Source organism: Fusarium musae, chromosome 3 (genome assembly GCF_019915245.1).
Source record: "Fusarium musae strain F31 chromosome 3, whole genome shotgun sequence".
In the NCBI taxonomy this organism is placed as follows: Eukaryota; Fungi; Ascomycota; class Sordariomycetes; order Hypocreales; family Nectriaceae; genus Fusarium; species Fusarium musae.
This window is the reverse complement of record NC_058389.1, coordinates 4,757,720-4,774,627: the sequence shown is the minus strand read 5'-3', so window position 1 is coordinate 4,774,627 and position 16,908 is coordinate 4,757,720. Positions and strand designations below refer to the sequence as shown.

At 49.6% G+C, this 16,908-nt stretch overlaps 5 protein-coding genes across 5 annotated transcripts; 2 read left to right on the top strand and 3 right to left on the bottom strand.

Moving 5' to 3' along the window:
- Positions 1-132: 132 nt before the first annotated feature.
- J7337_004911 (uncharacterized protein) lies at positions 133-7,486 on the top strand (the record flags this gene model as incomplete). The annotated part of the gene is made up of 3 exons (XM_044822596.1): positions 133-296; positions 344-7,128; positions 7,188-7,486. The coding sequence occupies 3 exons, from the start codon at positions 133-135 to the stop codon at positions 7,484-7,486; spliced, it is 7,248 nt and encodes a 2,415-aa protein (XP_044683929.1).
- Positions 7,487-7,918: 432 nt separating this feature from the next.
- J7337_004910 (uncharacterized protein) lies at positions 7,919-9,078 on the bottom strand (the record flags this gene model as incomplete). The annotated part of the gene is made up of 4 exons (XM_044822595.1): positions 7,919-8,097; positions 8,147-8,381; positions 8,460-8,632; positions 8,700-9,078. 4 exons carry the CDS (start codon positions 9,076-9,078, stop codon positions 7,919-7,921), a joined length of 966 nt encoding a protein of 321 aa, XP_044683928.1.
- A 588-nt stretch (positions 9,079-9,666) lies between these two features.
- Positions 9,667-11,629, top strand: J7337_004909 (uncharacterized protein; the record flags this gene model as incomplete). The annotated part of the gene is made up of 4 exons (XM_044822594.1): positions 9,667-10,044; positions 10,091-10,332; positions 10,385-11,001; positions 11,055-11,629. The coding sequence occupies 4 exons, from the start codon at positions 9,667-9,669 to the stop codon at positions 11,627-11,629; spliced, it is 1,812 nt and encodes a 603-aa protein (XP_044683927.1).
- A 244-nt stretch (positions 11,630-11,873) lies between these two features.
- On the bottom strand, positions 11,874-13,587 carry J7337_004908 (uncharacterized protein; the record flags this gene model as incomplete). Its single annotated transcript, XM_044822593.1, has 2 exons — positions 11,874-12,839; positions 12,886-13,587. The coding sequence occupies 2 exons, from the start codon at positions 13,585-13,587 to the stop codon at positions 11,874-11,876; spliced, it is 1,668 nt and encodes a 555-aa protein (XP_044683926.1).
- A 1,343-nt stretch (positions 13,588-14,930) lies between these two features.
- Positions 14,931-16,602, bottom strand: J7337_004907 (uncharacterized protein; the record flags this gene model as incomplete). The annotated part of the gene is made up of 4 exons (XM_044822592.1): positions 14,931-15,923; positions 15,973-16,251; positions 16,304-16,344; positions 16,392-16,602. The coding sequence occupies 4 exons, from the start codon at positions 16,600-16,602 to the stop codon at positions 14,931-14,933; spliced, it is 1,524 nt and encodes a 507-aa protein (XP_044683925.1).
- Positions 16,603-16,908: the final 306 nt, after the last annotated feature.

Genomic DNA, 16,908 nt, shown 5'->3' with positions numbered 1-16,908 from the left:
CAATTAAATATATAGCAGGGTGCTCCTTCCTCGCCCGCTTCGTGACTGACCTTCGCACGTGACCTTCTCTCCTCCAATCTGTCTCGCGGCAGGCACAGCACTTCATTCCATTTGAACAATATGCTTAGCGCCATGAGCGTGCATAAATCAACGTGCTATGGAGTTCTTTTTGTTTTGTTTGCGGTCGTCTCTGCCTGGGATCCGGTTGTTGATTGTCTCGATGGCGAGAAACGTGCTGAGGTCCAGCCAATCCAGGTTGTAGACGGCTCAATCACATTTGACACTACATTAGCCAGGTTAGTACATTACTTACTAAAATCTCACAGCAAACTGACAGCTACAGTACAATTCTGATACCCCATGAGGCATCGTATGTAACCACAGCAGTTTTCGGCCTCGGTCCTCCTTCAACATACACAATTCCACCGCAGGGAACGCCACCAGTGGGGACTGTTATCAAGAGAACACCTCTAACCACAATCACTTCAATCATCTCTTCACTGACGACTGCGCGGACACGAACAGTGACCCCTGATCGTCCTGGTGATCCCACCACTGTGATTGTCGAAGAGCCTGAGTACAGAACTCGAACAAAAGGCGTTGAAGTTGATCACACAAGGACCGTCCAAGTGGGCAATCCCGGCGATCCCGAGACGATCACGGTTGGTCGGGAGTATTACACCACTATCACGGAGAAAGGGAGCAATGGAGACCCTGTTACCAAGGTTGTTCGCGTCGACGACCGAACCACAATTGTGGTAGGGCAGCCAAAGGCTACAACCATAACTCAAACCAGAGGCATACAGTCTCCTGTCACTAGGATAATCCAGCCAGACAGTTCCGGTGGCGTTAGCACCATTGTTATCGAAGTCCCAGGGTCTACACCTGCATATACAACAATCACCCGCACTGGCAGCGTGATAGCCCCAGTAACTTCGACAGAACCTGCGCGTAGCTCAGGAGGAACTGGGACGGTTCACATCATCGTGCCTTCGGACCCTATTCTATATGCAACCATCACTCGTGCTGGCACAGGGAGTTGGACCGTGACCTCGACACAGCCGCCCAAACACCCAGGAGAGGCAGGGATCGTATACGTCGACACACCTGCCCCGCTGGGCAGATACAACACTGTCACACGCTTTGGAACTGGCTCAACTCCGACGACGTTTACTCAGACTCCAAATGGGCCTGGTCGCGATGGTGAAGTGGTCGTTGAGATCCCAGTCACTGACGCGGACTATGATACTATTACCCGAGTTGGCACAGTTACTGCCCCAACCACTAGAACGATTCCTCCAAGCAACCCAGAAGGCACAGGCACGATTATAATCGAGGTCCCTCCCGTACGCTGGGCTACCGTGTCTCATATTGGCAGCGTGACCGAACCAGTGACACACACAATATCTCCAACCCGCGCAGGGGACGCTTGGAGTGTTATTGTGGAATTACCTCCTGTCAACACTCGTCTCATTTACACCACTAGATATGGAGAAGGGAGCAGCGCTTCAACTACGACCCGGTTCGACGGCTCCTCTAATACAGGCTGGGTAATCGTCAATCTTCCAAACCCCATGACAACTACACTCCGTGGCAGTGACATCGACTCTCCAACGACGATTACACAAGAGCCGGCAAATCCAGGAGAAACCGGGGTTGTGGTCATAATAACGCCATACAAGTACATAACGACAACGAGAACGTGGACCGGATCGGAAGTAACCACACTTACAAAGAAGCCCACTGATCCCAATGAAGAAGGCACCGTGATCGTTCAAGTCCCAGCAGGCGCAACGAATTACGTTACAGTAACTAGTCGCTGGACGGGATCGACGACCCAAACAAAGACTGTCCCCCCTGCCGATCAAGCCGCGGGAACAGTCATTGTTTATACCCCTGATGTTACTCCTTTTGTTACTGTTACCGAATATTGGTCTGGATCATCAACAAAAATGACAACCTTACCTCCGTCTGGTGCAGATAAAACTGGCACTGTCCTGGTACAGTATCCTGAAGAGTTCGTTGTAACCAGCGAATACTGGACTGGATCTGGAACGAAGACCGTGATTATCCCCCCCACAGGCCCCGGAGCTACCGGCACAAAGAAAATACTTTTCCCAACCGCTGCTATTCGCTACATTGATACTTCTAAGACATGGACAGGATCTACAACTCACGTCTGGACCGAGTATCCGTCCGGACCTGGAGAGACAGGAGTCATACACCATGATGTACCAGCCATGCGTCTTGTCACTGTAACCAATTATTATTCAGGGTATACCACCAGAACTTTCACACAAGAGCACTCTGGCTCTGATATAGCTGACACTGTTGTGGTCGAACTGCCATGGATCACCTCATGGACCACTATTACGAGCGCTGGTACGATGAGTCGTACATCAACGCAAATGCCATCTGGCTCCGGCAGGCTAGGTACGGTTTTGGTTGAGATACCGCCTACAGCTATTGCTTGGACCACAACAACGGTTACAGGAAGTGCCAGTACCACTCAGACTGTTTCTCAGACGCCGGGCCCCGGGAAGACAGGGACTGTGATCGTTGTGGTCCCTCCTGTTATCGACCATTACATCACCAAAACAATCACTGGCACTGGAAGCACAAGAAGCACCACTACCAAGCAACCAGACTCACCAGACCAGACCAGAACCGTCGTTGTCTTTGTTCCCCCAAGTGTCACACCATACGTTACTACCACAATCACCGGCACTGGGGCACAAACCGGAACCATCACGTCTACCCAAGCTCCAACTGACACTGGCGCTACTGGGACTGTCTACATCGTGCTGCCTCCTTCCGTCGCGCCTTATGTGACTATTACTAGGACTGGTAGCGGTACAGCTGTGTCAACCACTACCCTGACTCCAACCCAGGCCGGTCAAACGGGTACAGTCATGATAATCTTACCAACTGTTCCTGTCATTTATGTTACGAAAACAAGCACTTGGACGGCCAGTGCAATCAGTACCATCACAAAGCAACCAGGCTCACCTAATGATCAGACTCGAACCGTCGTTGTCTTCGTCCCTCCAAGTATCACACCCTATGTCACCACAACCTCTTTCGACAGCACAATCTCCGTGCCATACTCTACCACGGTAGTTCCGACTCGTGCTGGTCAAACGGGCTCGATTATTATTGTGAAACCTGTGATTTACATTACCATTACTCGCTACGGAAGTGTGTCGGCCTCCACGAGCACAACCGCCGGGGGGCCCGAGACTTGGAGTGTGATAATTGATAGGCCACAGCCTTATACCACAATAACCCGCTGGGGAACTGTCTCGACCCCCTTTACCATCACGAAGGCCCCCCAGAATCCGGGAGAGACTGGCAGTATCTTGATAGATTTACCTCAGCCTTGGACCACAACGGTTCGCTACGGTAACGTATCGGCGTCTTCAATGACAACTCAAAGTCCCAGAGTTCCGGGAGAAACCGGTACTGTAGTCATTGACTTGCCACAACCCTACCTCACTTCGACTCAGTATGGTACTTTCACAGCACCTATGACAAGAACACTCACGGCAGCGGTCCCGGGACAAACAGGAACCATTCTGGTTAACCTCCCCGAACCTTACACGACTATTATTAGATACGGTAGTGTCTCAGTCTCTACTGTAACCACATTAACTCCCCAGAGCCCTGGGATGACAGGGACCGTCCTAATTGACCTTCCACAACCTTACTTGACATCTACTCAGTATGGCAGTGTAACAGTACCTACAACCAGGGTACTCGGCCCTTCCGTTACAGGACAGACGGGCACGATTCTCGTCGATCTTCCGCAACCGTATACAACTATCACCCGCTATGGAAGTGTTTCTGTCTCTAGTATGACTACACAGAGTGCACAGGGACCGGGCCAGACATGGACAGTTCTTCTTGATCTTCCGCAGCCTTACATAACCTCCACGCACTACGGCAGTGTTAGTATAGCCACTACCAGAACGCTTACGGTAGCAGTACCTGGCCAAACTGCAACAGTACTACTCAACCTTCCCCAACCCTACACAACGATAACCAGCTGGGAAGCTTCGATCTCCGTCCCTTCAACCGTCACACAATCGCCTCAGAACCCCGGAGATCCTTTCACCATCTTTATAAAGTCCCCGCAACCCTACACAACCACGACTCGTTATGGCAGTGTTAGCTTGGACGAGACTACCACAGAGACAGCCACTAGACCTGGTGAGCCATACATGGTCGTGGTCAAAGTACCCTACACGACAGTTACCATTACTGTACTGTACTCAGGCCCGTCTGTTTTAACAGGGCCAACGACAGTCTCGACAATTCCCGCCTCTGGATCGGTTCCTGGTACAGTCGTCGTAGCGACGGCTCCACCACAACCCGTCACGATTACTCGATTGTATACTGGGACTGAAGTTCTCACCGCCCCTATAGTCACTACAATCCCTAACTCTGGGACAATTCCAGGTACAGTGATCATAGAGACCCCTCAAGCTTATGTGACCACGACTCGATATGGGAGCATATCAGTCAGCACGATGACTACAGAGTTGCCTATAAGCGCAGACGGTACGGCCCTGGTTATAATTGACTTGCCGCAACCGTATACAACAATAACCAGTTGGGGAGGTGTCTCGGTTCCCTCAAGAGAAACACAAACCCCTCAGAACATCGGGGGAACCATCACGGTAATTGCACACATTCCTCAACCTTACACAACAACAACCAGATGGGGCAGCGTGACAGTTAGTAGCATTACTACTGAGTCTGCGTCTGTTGAGGGTCAAGAAGCAACTGTGATTATCGATCTGCCACAGCCATATACAACTGTGACTAGGTACGGAGGTGTGACAGCAAGTAGCATCACCACACAGATGCCGACGATCGACGGAGAGACTGCTTCAGTCTACATCGATCTTCCTCAGCCGTATGTAACCACCACTCGGTATGGAAGTGTGTCTGTCAGCTCTGTTACCACCATTGACCCTGCAAGTCAGGGAGGGACGGCAACAGTGATAGTCGACTTGGCCCAGCCTTACACAACCGTGACTAGGTACGGAAGCGTCACAACCAGCAGCATCACGACGCAGATGCCGACAATTGATGGAGAGGCTGCCTCTGTGTTCATAGACCTCCCGCAACGATATGCGACGATCTATAGGTACGGAGGCGTGACCGCCGTCGAGACTACCACCCAAACAGGTACTATGCCTGGGGACACCGATATTGTCTATGTAGATGTGCCCTTCTCCACAACGACAGTAACCGAGCTATATGCAGGAACATCCTTGATCACAGGGCCAATAGCTATCTCCACCATTACAGCATCCGGGTCGGTTCCTGCTACGGTAGTAATGGCTACTCCGCCGGTGTTTTCAACACGTTTCTATACTGGAACGAGTATCCTAACCGGGCCGATTACCGTGACCACTCTATCCCCTTCTGGAAATGATCCGGCTACCGTGATCATAGAGAAACCTCCCGTGACCATAACCCAAAGGTACTCTGGGTCTTCGACTGTCACCTTGACTACAATTACGCCGACTGCGACAGAGGATGGAACCGTTATCATTGGGATTCCCTCACTTCAACCTGTCACGAGATATCGCCTATACTCGGGAACTTCTTCTATCAACGCTGCTATCACGGTGACAACTATCGAGCCCACAGATACTAACGATCCGGCAACTGTCGTTATCGAGACACCACTTGTAACAATCACGCGGCCATATACGGGCACAGAGGTCCTGTCTGGCCCAACGACTGTGGCTACTCTGTCTGGCACAGTGGTCGTCGAGACACCTCCTGTCTATTTAACACGATTTTATACTGGATCGAATATTCTAACAGGTCCAACTACAGTCTCAACGATCTCCCCTTCGGGCACTCATCCTGGCACTATCATCGTCGAGACTCCTCCCATTACAAGTACGAGGTTTTATACGGGCACGGAGATCTTGTCGGAACCAATTATCGTAACTACTATTACACCCACAGACACAGAACCGGGCGTCGTCGTGATTGAAACTCCTCCGATCACAATCACCAGATTCTACACAGGTACAGAGAGCCTGTCTGCTCCTACTACCGTCACCACAATCACCCCGACTGGAACAGAAGCTGGTGTCGTTATAGTTGAGAAGCCGCCTGTAAGAGTCACACGGTTCTATACTGGTACATCGGTAATAACTGGCCAAATAACTATAACAACTATCACCCCGACCGGTACGGAGGACGGGACTATTATTTATGAGACCCCTCCTGTTACGGTGACACAGTTCTACACAGGAACAGACGTACTCACTGGCCCTCTTATACTTACAACTATTACACCGACCGGAACTGAACCAGGGACTGTGATCCTTGCGACACCGCCAGTGACCGTCACGAGATTCTGGACTGGGACCGATGTTTTGACTGGCCCAACCACTGTTACAACGATAACACCGACGGGAACTGAAGCAGGAACTGTGATCGTCGAGACCCCTCCTGTGACCATTACTCAACGTTATTCAGGGACTTCCCTCCTAACCGCGGCAATAACTCTCACAACAATAACTCCCACAGGCACGGAAGACGGAACAGTCATAATTGCCACTCCACCGCCGGCAACTGTGACGAGCACGCGACGATATACCGGTACATCTAGCTTGAGTGGCGCCATTACAGTGACAACTCTGTCCGCTACCGGCACCGACGATGGACCGATCGTGGTGGTCGAGACACCTGCACCTCGGCCATCCACCAGCTATCGCCAATACTCAGGAACATCCAGCATCAATGCAGCCAGAACTGTAACCACCATTGCGCCGACCGGCACGGACGATGGAGGCGTCGTGGTCGTGGAGACCCCAGTACCACCTCCAGCTTTCAGTTGTGATGAAGGAGGATACTTGATCCAAGTCCGAACTCTCTACAGGCTCAATCTGGTCACAGGAGTCAACTCTCTGGTAGCACAGAATGTCGGACCAGGAGCCCCTTCAGGTACAACCAACGGCGGAACCATCAATCCTATTGGTTATAATATTAAGGATAATCTTATCTATGGCATTGTCCAGATTGCAAACGGCAAGAGTCAAGTCATTCGTATTGGCTCCACAGGATCGTATACACTAATGAACACCTTTATTGATGGAAGTGAGTAACCCACCGGCATTATATGACTTCACGAAAGACAGTAGCTAACAAAGAATCAGCATGGAACACTGGAGATGTAGATTCTGATGGCATCTTCTGGATCTCAACGTATGGAAAGGCGTGGGCGAAGATCGATGTGAACCCAACATCTGCGACCTACGGCAAGGTTCTTCAACAAGGAACCGCAACATCCGCAAATAATTGCGCCGACTGGGTATCTGTACCTGGAGGAGGCCGTTATCTATATGCTCTCCAGGGAAATACATCGAAGACAGTCCTGGCAAGATGGAGCCTTGACACTTTCACGTGGGAGATTATAAAAGATTTCGGCCACATCGCGGGCGACAACCTTTGGTAAGTACTTTAAATTGCATGTCAAGGTGCGAAACTAATTCAAGGACTAGGGGAGCGGCTTATTCGGTCGGTAATAAGCTCATGTATGCTTCGGAAAACACGTCTGGAGTTATATACCGATTCAACGTCGAGGTAAGTCACAACGTAAGCGGTATCAAGTAGGTTACTAACAAATATTTATAGACTGGAGAGAAATCTCTTGTGATTAACGGTCCGAAGACGTCGCAAAATGATGGAGCGCGTTGTGTGAATGCTTCGCCTCTTACATAGACTAGGTGAGGGCTTACATGTTGGAGTTGGGAAGGTTGGCTTGCATCTTATTCACATTTGAGGCCAGAATGAGCCCTTTCGAATCATCTGCACTATCATTTATACTCATTTTTCTTTCTTAACGCAGTCTTTCCGATTACTTTTGTACTTTATCTCATGGCAGTACCTATTCTTTATATACTCGGACCTTGTATGAGTCTAACCATTTATCCTCAATAATGACCAGCTGTGACGCTTGAACCTTCTTCAGATACTCATCTTCGGGTGTGTCCTTGTAATCTTCTCTGTCAATGTCTACGAAGCCCTCCTTTGCGATGGAGCGGGGCGTGATCATCAATGAGCGACCTGCGATGGCCATTAGTACCTCACTAACAATCAGATCTCTTGTACTCACCATTGATGCTCCTATCGGTCGCAATTCTCAACATGCAGCTGGAGACATCTTTCTGTTCACCAAACTCCACGCCTCGGTCAACCAGCCACTTCTCATACTCTGCAGTTCGAATGGCGCTCTTGATCCAGCAGGGTGCGACGTAGTTTATGCGGATAGCCTGCTCGTGGCTTGATCTTCGGACTGTTCTCATGAAACCGCGCAGCGCATATTTCGTTCCAGTATACTCCCAGTTGCCCTGTTACACATCAGTCAGCTTTAAGGTCTGGTTGTTGATGGCGGCCTAAAGTCTAACGGGGCCTTGTAGGGAACTTACTGGGCTGTCAATCCAAGCTACCATGCTACCAGTGATAATGAAACAGCGGTCTCGCTCTTCACTCACTGGCTGCTTACGGAAATAATGAACCGCAAGCTTCCATGTGTAGAATGTTCCATCTATGTTGACTCTCACGATGTTTAAATCGGGTTTTGTGGGTTCTCCGTTGGGGTCTGTAGGTGCGTGCCGTTAGTTCAGGGCTCTTCCACTAAACTTTCAGAAGGTTCAGTGAGTACGCACCATCAAGATTCCACAAGCTATCTCCCGAACTTCGAGAAATGCCCGCATTTGCAATGACAACATCAACCGAGTTACTTGGACTTGAAGTCTTCGCCTTTTCGAACATGGCCTTTTGTTGGTCCCAGTCTCTGATGTCGCACTTGATGAAGACACATTTTTGGCCGTCGGCGTTGAGCTCTGCTTCAACTATTTTACCGCGCTCTTCATTGACATCGGCGAATGTTACCCAGGCACCAGCAGCGACAAAGTCTCGTACAAAGGCTTCGCCCATGCCATTGGCACCGCCTGTGATAATCACTGACTTGCCTCGAATATTCTCGAGTTTTGGTGCGATTGTGTGGTCAATTGGACCATTGTAAGCATAGCGGTTGACAGCCATGGTGTAAGTGAGCTTGGTGAGGTGGGCTTGAGATTGGTGGCGATGGTTTCTTGTGGAGCAACAAATGAGATGATAGTTTAGAGGATCTTTACAAGTTTAGGTAAACAACATAAAACTTGAGCTAAAAATGACAAAACGCAATTCTTATTCCCTATCTCCCTCTAAGTATGCAGATATCATTGCGGGCATCACGCAACTTGGCCGGTTCGGTCCCTGTGCGATATCGCTGTAACCCCTCATTCAGCATCAGCAGGTCACTAACGCCCGGCAATACCGCTTTAGGATAACCATTCTTCAACAACACTAACAACTTTGCCGAATATGCTTGGCAAAGAGGGAGATGACTTCGGCAATGAAGACGCAAGAGGCACGAGATGCTAACGCGATGGCCTGATTGAGGCTTTGCCGGCCTAGACTAGTGCTGGTAGAGCACATGGGGCAAAGACAGCACCAGCTATTTTACCTACCTTATTGTTAAGCATCATGAGTACTTCAACAACACCTTGAACTGACTTACAAGATCAATCTCATCCTCACCATCGCTTCAATCTCATACACCCTCAAAGATCAAGTTCAACATCAATCACAATGCCTGCCTTTGAGTCACCAGAGACCAAGGCGCAATCCGCCGAGGACTTGTCTTCAATGCCAGCAACTGAGCTCCCAGAACTCGTCACTAAGCTAGATGACATCAAGAATGGAATCAGTAACGGCCATACAAACGGTCACACAGCAGACCCATTTGCACTGAGCCAAGAATATGCCTACACACCACGCAAGATCAAAGTCTTCACCATTGGCGCTGGCTTCTCTGGTCTGTTGATGGCGCACAAGTTCCAACATCGCTTCCCTGAGATGGAGGACATTGTTGATCACACCATCTTTGAGGCGCGCAGTGATATTGGCGGTACTTGGTTGGCGAATAATTACCCTGGTGTTCAGTGCGATGTACCCAGTCACATTTACGTATGTTTGTTCTTCTATAATGGTGACTTGAGCTGACGATGTTTAGGCATTCCCATTTGATCCTAATCCCAACTGGGAGAGGTTCTATGCCAGTGGCGGTGACATCTTGTCTTACATGAAGGCGACTGTCAAGAAGTGGAATCTTGACCGTGATCTACAGCTCAACACTCGAGTTATCGGCGCTGAGTGGCTTGATGATCTAGGTCAATGGAAGGTCACAGTTGAGCACGAGGGTACTCAACGAGAGGAGTTCTGCCACGTATTGATCTCAGCACAAGGAGTTCTAGTGTAAGTCTCAATCTCCCCGTCTATCAATCGTAAGTACTAATCAACTACTCAGTCACGAAGCATGGCCCAAGATTCCCGGTCTGAAGGACTTTGAAGGCCACACCACTCACTCAGCAAACTGGGATCACTCATATGACTACAGTAACAAGCGCATCGCTGTCATTGGCAACGGTTCATCAGGAATCCAGATTGTTCCTCAAATGGCAAAGCTGCCTGGAACAGAAGTCACAAACTTCGTCCGCGGCCCAGCATGGGTGTACTACCGTGCTCCACCTTCAAAGCACCTGGGCCGAGAGGACGATGACCCCAATCCTCGCTACTCAGAGCAAGACAAGGCGCGCTTCCAAGACCCAGAGCTTCATCTTCAACATCGTAAGGGTATTATCTCTCGTACGAACAAGTCTTTCTACATCTTCCGAAAGGGCGAGAACAATGAACGGGGTATGAAGCTGGCTGCGGAGCAAATGGCTGAGAAGCTTGGTCACGATCCTGTGCTGTGCTCAAAGCTCATCCCTAAGTGGGAGTTGGGCTGCCGTCGCATTACACCTGGTCCTGGATATCTTGAGTCGTTCTTGAAGCCGAACTGTCATTTGACAGATAGTCCGATTACGCAGATTACGAAGAAGGGCCTCAAGACTGCTGATGGAAAGGAGCATGAGGTCGACGTCAGTAAGTATTTCCTCATACTCTCACATCCGAGTCACATTCTAACCATTCCCCAGTCGTGTATGCCACTGGCTTCGATGTGTCTTTCCGTCCCCGCTATCCCATCGTCGGTCTAAACAACACTGATCTGCGCGAGCAATGGAAAGAAGACCCAGAAGCCTACATCTCCGTCGCCGTCCCCTCGATGCCAAACTACTTCATGATGATGGGCCCCAACTGCCTAGGCGGCCATGGCTCCCTCGTCGAGTCCCTCAACTGGACTGGCGACTACTTCGTCAAGTGGATCAAGAAGATGTCCACCGAAGACATCAAGTACGTCGTGCCCAAGAAGGAAAAGGTCGACGCTTTCATCAAGTACTGCGATCAAGTCCACAAGACTCTTGTCTGGAGTGGAGGCTGCACGAGTTGGTATAAGCGAGGCAAGGTTGATGGCCGTGTCACTGCGCTGTTTGGTGGAAGTGCACATTTGTTTAATCGCATGCTGGGGGATATTCGTGCGGAGGACTTCGAGATTGAGTATAATACGGCGAATCCGTTCAGATTCATGGGTAATGGGTTTACGGAATTTGAGATGGATCCGGAGAGCGATTTGTCCTGGTATGTAGAGAAGGCCGAGACACTTCGGTGTTGAGGCTTAGTGGAGGAGTAGGATACCATTATAGTACTTCAGATTAAGATAGCATTAGATCATCAATTATGAGTTTTCATATAGATCCCCATTTCGAGAGTGCGATCCAGTTTGCATATATTCTGGTATTGAAATTGTGAGTCCCCAGAGAGTTGTGATGACATATCGCAAACAAAGCATCAAGACAAAGGGCAGGCCAATTTGCGCCATGCAATAATATTTGCTTACAATAAATATCTTTACATTGCTATAGGATATCAAGATTAATATTTGAGAAGTCAAAATTGTAATCAACAAACGGCTCAAGCAAGTCATGATAACGATTGAGCAGGTCCTCATGAAACACTGCGTTCTCCGGCGAGGGCAACGCAGTCGCCGTAGTCCCAAACTCATCATCAGCCAGCAAACAGTCCGCAATTCGACTCGTAGATCTGGTCACAAACGGAAACAGAAGCTTCCAGTCAAAGTTATTCGACGGTGCGTCCCCAGAGCCATTAGACCCTGCCGCTCTGCCTTTACCAGCGTGCATCATAGACCTAGGCAGCGCGCGCAGTCGTTCGAAGCCTTGTCTGATAACATTTGCAGAAGCCCACATTTGCTGGAGTTGGCCTACTGCTTGGTCCAGAATGTCTAATCCCTCTTCTGCTTCTTGAGAGAACTGCTTGATCCGACTTGCTTGTAATAACGCGATGAAGGCTGTACCGCTGTACCAGCAGGTAATCGCCATGAGAAATCGGGCATTTCCACGCGACAGAATATCTCTGAGAATTCTTGCGATGCATGAAGCAGCTAATATCGCAGGCGGTAGAGCTTGAGGCAAGTCTGGTGTCGTTCTCTGTAAATGCATCACAATGATCGTTGTCAGGTACGGGAGATGCAATTGATGGACATCTCTGTCAAAACCTTCTGTTCGACTGGAGCCGATCGGTAGTTGAAGATCCGGAGGTAGCGACTGAACCCATCCGACGAGCTCCTGTCTAAGCTCCGTAGGGAATGTGGCCGTTTCCGGAGACGAGTCCACTGACTTGGATAGTGCTTTGGAAACCTTGCCCATTATACCGGCAAGACGAACCCAGTATTTAAATATTCGACCTTTCTTCTGTGACGCGGGATCGCTTGGGAAATCCGATTGTTGCACTTCTTGGATCGTCATGTCTTCGGGGTTGATGATGCAGGGCTTGCTTTGACAAAGAGACGTCAATCGCTCTCGTGCCTAAAGATGTCAGTACGCATTGAACTATGGGCGCGTGAGAACTTACAAAGACAGTCCACCATAACCGCCGTCGCAAACTCAGATGAAGTGCGCTTGAGGCCACGCTCTCTTGCTTCGGCTCGCGGTGAATGTTCATCTGCTGCGCATGCCTAATTATGACTGAAGTCCACCACCAGCTTGCATGCCGATGTGCTGTCGATGGCGAGCGAGGTGCCCACCAGTAGAACAGAGACACAGCCTTGAGAGACGTGAGTATATCCGGCTCCTCATCCATATAAAACATCATGCGCGCTTTCTCGTAATACGCAGCTGGACCTTGGTGGGGTATCAAAGGCGGTTGAATGTGACTCGCAGCAAGCGCAAGTGCATTCGCAAGCATAGGCGATCGCCCAAGTTCAGAGTCGAGCGTGTCGGGATCGAGGACAGGGCACCATGGGTAGCAATACTCAAAGTATGTTTCTGAGAAGCTTTGTTGCAGCTCCTGTTGTCGAGGGTCTGATGCCGGATTGCGAAGCTCAAGATTCGCGACAAGTTCCTGCTGCTCTGCTTCGAGCTGGTTCTCAGGTCCGTAGATCTGGAGGAAGCCTGTGTCGACGTCTCCAGCGTGACTGCGACCAGCGCCTTCTGTTGGCGACGTGCTTGATTTGGTTGGATGATTGGTCGCAGCATCGGGACCACGCTCAGCCGATGGTATGTTGAACGCGACGTGAATTGGTGTGGCTTGCACAGGCGCTGGCGTGTCACCCATGCCTGGATCAATTACATTGTCATCAAAGTCGATCTCTGTTGCATCAGGCGGTTCTGGGTTGTTCTCCCCTACATCTTTACCTTCAATCTCATTGTTACTACAGCTCCAGCAGTGCCTGGGAGTAACCTACCTGCAGCGACAATAGTATCGCATTCAGTGCCACACTCGGCTTGCGTAGACGCTCTCCTACGCTGCTTACCCCTCCGTGATGGCCGAAGATGACAATCTTGATCTTGGTTGTCACAATTAGAGCATTTCGCCTGCCCCTGCGACGTCCGGCTCTGGCAAACAGTCAGCTCAAAGCCCGGCCCATTAACGAGCGGGGAGACTGACCTGCAAATCACACTTGATCTTCTTAGAATGACAAAAGAAACAGACAGCTTCAGCGCGCTTTCGTTTCGGCTGTCGAGCACTGAAGTGGAGCCAATTGCCGACGAGTTCTGTCATTGCCGGATGAGAGAGAAGTGGTTGTTGTTTCGGTGTGAGAGTTTAGGTGAGAGGATTGAATGCCGATGCAGGCTCAAGGCGAGATTAACTCTGGACCCCCAGACTAACCCCAGATTTTGAAGCCGAGGGTCGTGGCTCAGGTTGCAATGGGCGGGGGGAGGTGCGTCAACTTTAGCGAGGATTAGCGCCTGTAGCAACTTTACTCCACTGAGATTGAGTTCGGGGTATTTTTTGCCCGCGCGGGGTTTGACGCGTTTCTCCCATAGCTCCATGAGAAGAACACCACGCATTTCCTTCAGTTTTATGATGCGTTCATTCCACTTGCGCCTAACTTTTGGTAGGAACCATAATCCTTATGAGAATTATTGACTAAGTCTCATCGTGATTTAGGACAGTAACTATACTTAGATCATTATTCAGATGTGAACGCCGCTTCAGGGTAAGCTTTGCAACTGTCAAAGCGCGTCGGTCAGCCACCCGGGGATATGATCAGAAGATCAAAGTTGTAGGTCATGGCCAAATAATTTGAAAGGTCTTAGTAGTTCTATGGAATCTGGACTATAATTTATTTGTAAAATTACAGTTACCCAGCCAGGCTATTGCCTGTCCTGTCTAACTGGCTTGCCTGCCCTGATGGTTTACAATCATGTGGCATGTTTGCCAGCCCAACCTCACCGCAACATTCACATTATTGTGTCACAGAAGATAGCAGTATGTGTGTGCTAGGTCATGAAGTATTAGAGAATATTCAAGATACATCTGATTCGAACATTGAATTAAAACTCATAGACTACTAAACCAAGACTAGATCCATTCTGAACCAAGCTCGCCAAACATTTATAAACCGTCACACTTAGAGGATGTAGCGGAATTGCATATTCTGACTGATTAGTACATTATCTTTTGGGTGAGAACAGACGACTTACCTTCTTATCAGTGAGATCATCCTCATAGGCATGGTCAAATCCTTCGGTGGTACCAGACTTGTCGCGCTTGCTGTTGGACCACATGCATAGACCACGGTAAACAAGAGCAAGGAGACCGGCTATGATGGAAGTAACGACGACAACAATAAAACCGGGCTCAAAGCGAGGTGCATCTCCCTTCTTGAAGCAGAGAGGACCAACGAAGTTACCGAGACAGTAGCCGATGTAGAGACCGGATGAGGCGACGGATCGCTTGGTGTATCCCGCAGTGTTGGCAATCTGATGACCCATCAAAACTGCATATCCACCGCCCACAGATGGGAGAATGTACACTGCAAAAAGCAATGCGCCTGTAGCTGAGAGTGGAAGAAGCCAGAGCAACAAAGCGGCGAGGACAGTGCCCATCTGAGCAATGAAGACCAGATAGGACCTGTTGTTCTTGAATTTGTACGCCAGGTAGGGGAACAGAAGTTGAAGTGTTCCAGCATATGCGCCACAGGGCATCATAAGCAAGAGAGAGTTCAGCGTGCTGAAGCCGAAACCGTGGATGATGATAGGAACGAAAGTCGAAATAGGGGCATTGGCAATCATAGAAAGGAAAGCAATAGAGAAGACGGTCCAGAACTTGGGGTCAAGCAGGAGTTCCCAGATCTGAGCGACCTTGAGATGAGTGTTGCGGACACCAGAGTTGTTGGTCTTGAGTCTCGCAACCAGAATATATCGCTCTCTCTCGTTGAAGCCCTTGGCACGAACGGGATCGGGAGGGAGGACGAAGACGAGGATGATACCCCAGACGATGGTAAGAGCACCAGAGAAGTAGTACATGTATCGCCAAGAGGATACACCTCCGTTGATTTGGCCGAATCCGTAGTTGATGATAGGAGAGATGATCGAGACGTAGCCGGTGCAAGAGTACCAGATACCCATGCGCATGGCCTGTTCATTCTTCTTGTAGAAACTTCCCTGAAAAGTCTAAGTAAGCACTCAACGAGTATGAGAGAGGCAGACTTACGACAATCATCATAAACATGGGAGAGATACCAGATTCCAACAAGCCAAGGAAGAACCGTTGAGTATAGAGTGTCTTGTAATCCTTGCAAACCACGGTCAGGATGAGGCAGATACCCCAAAGTGTGACAATGCCGGAAGCAACCCGTTCGATGGGATATCTTTGTGCGAGCATCATGGCTGGATAAGCTCCAATGATGAAACCGATATAGAAAATAGCAGCCGACATGGAATATCGATCTCCGGTGAGAAGACCAAGATCTTCTCTAAGTCCGAACAAAGCCTTAGAGAATATGTGTTAGCAACGGCTTGAAGGTCTGAGATGCCATACATACAGCTTGAGATAACATAGCCTTGTCGTAGTACTGCAGTCCGTCTGTACATCGTTAGCTTGCATCCCTGCTCGACGATCATGCAGCTTACACGTAGCACACAGAACAGGCATGAGCTTCCAATCAATCTTGCGGCGCAACTTCTTCTCCTCCGCCTCAGTCCAGGCCTCATCACCCGCATACGCCTCAAGGACTTTCATCGCCTCATCCTGATGGACGGTGTCAACTTCGACACCTTGCTTGGGAGTCATGTCTGCCTCCTCTCGATGATTGATAGCAGCGCCCTTTTCAGAGTCAGACATTGTTGATTAAATGATGAATGATGATGATGATGATGGAGCATTTCGAGTGGATCGTAGCTCGATACTTATCTTGATTGCAATCTTGCTTTGATGCTGGATGGTACGGGGTAAAATTCTGGGGTAGAGTCCGGGGTGGGATTGTTTGTTGGATAAGCTTGGCAGGCTTTTCTGCTTTTGGTATGCCGATCATTATGCCGATGGCCTGGACCCGACGCTATTGTTGCGGGGTGACAACCTTGACGCGTGAGCTTGCACAGTTCAAAATCTTCTGATCATCTGTGTCATTCTGATCTTGAGTCAATGTGG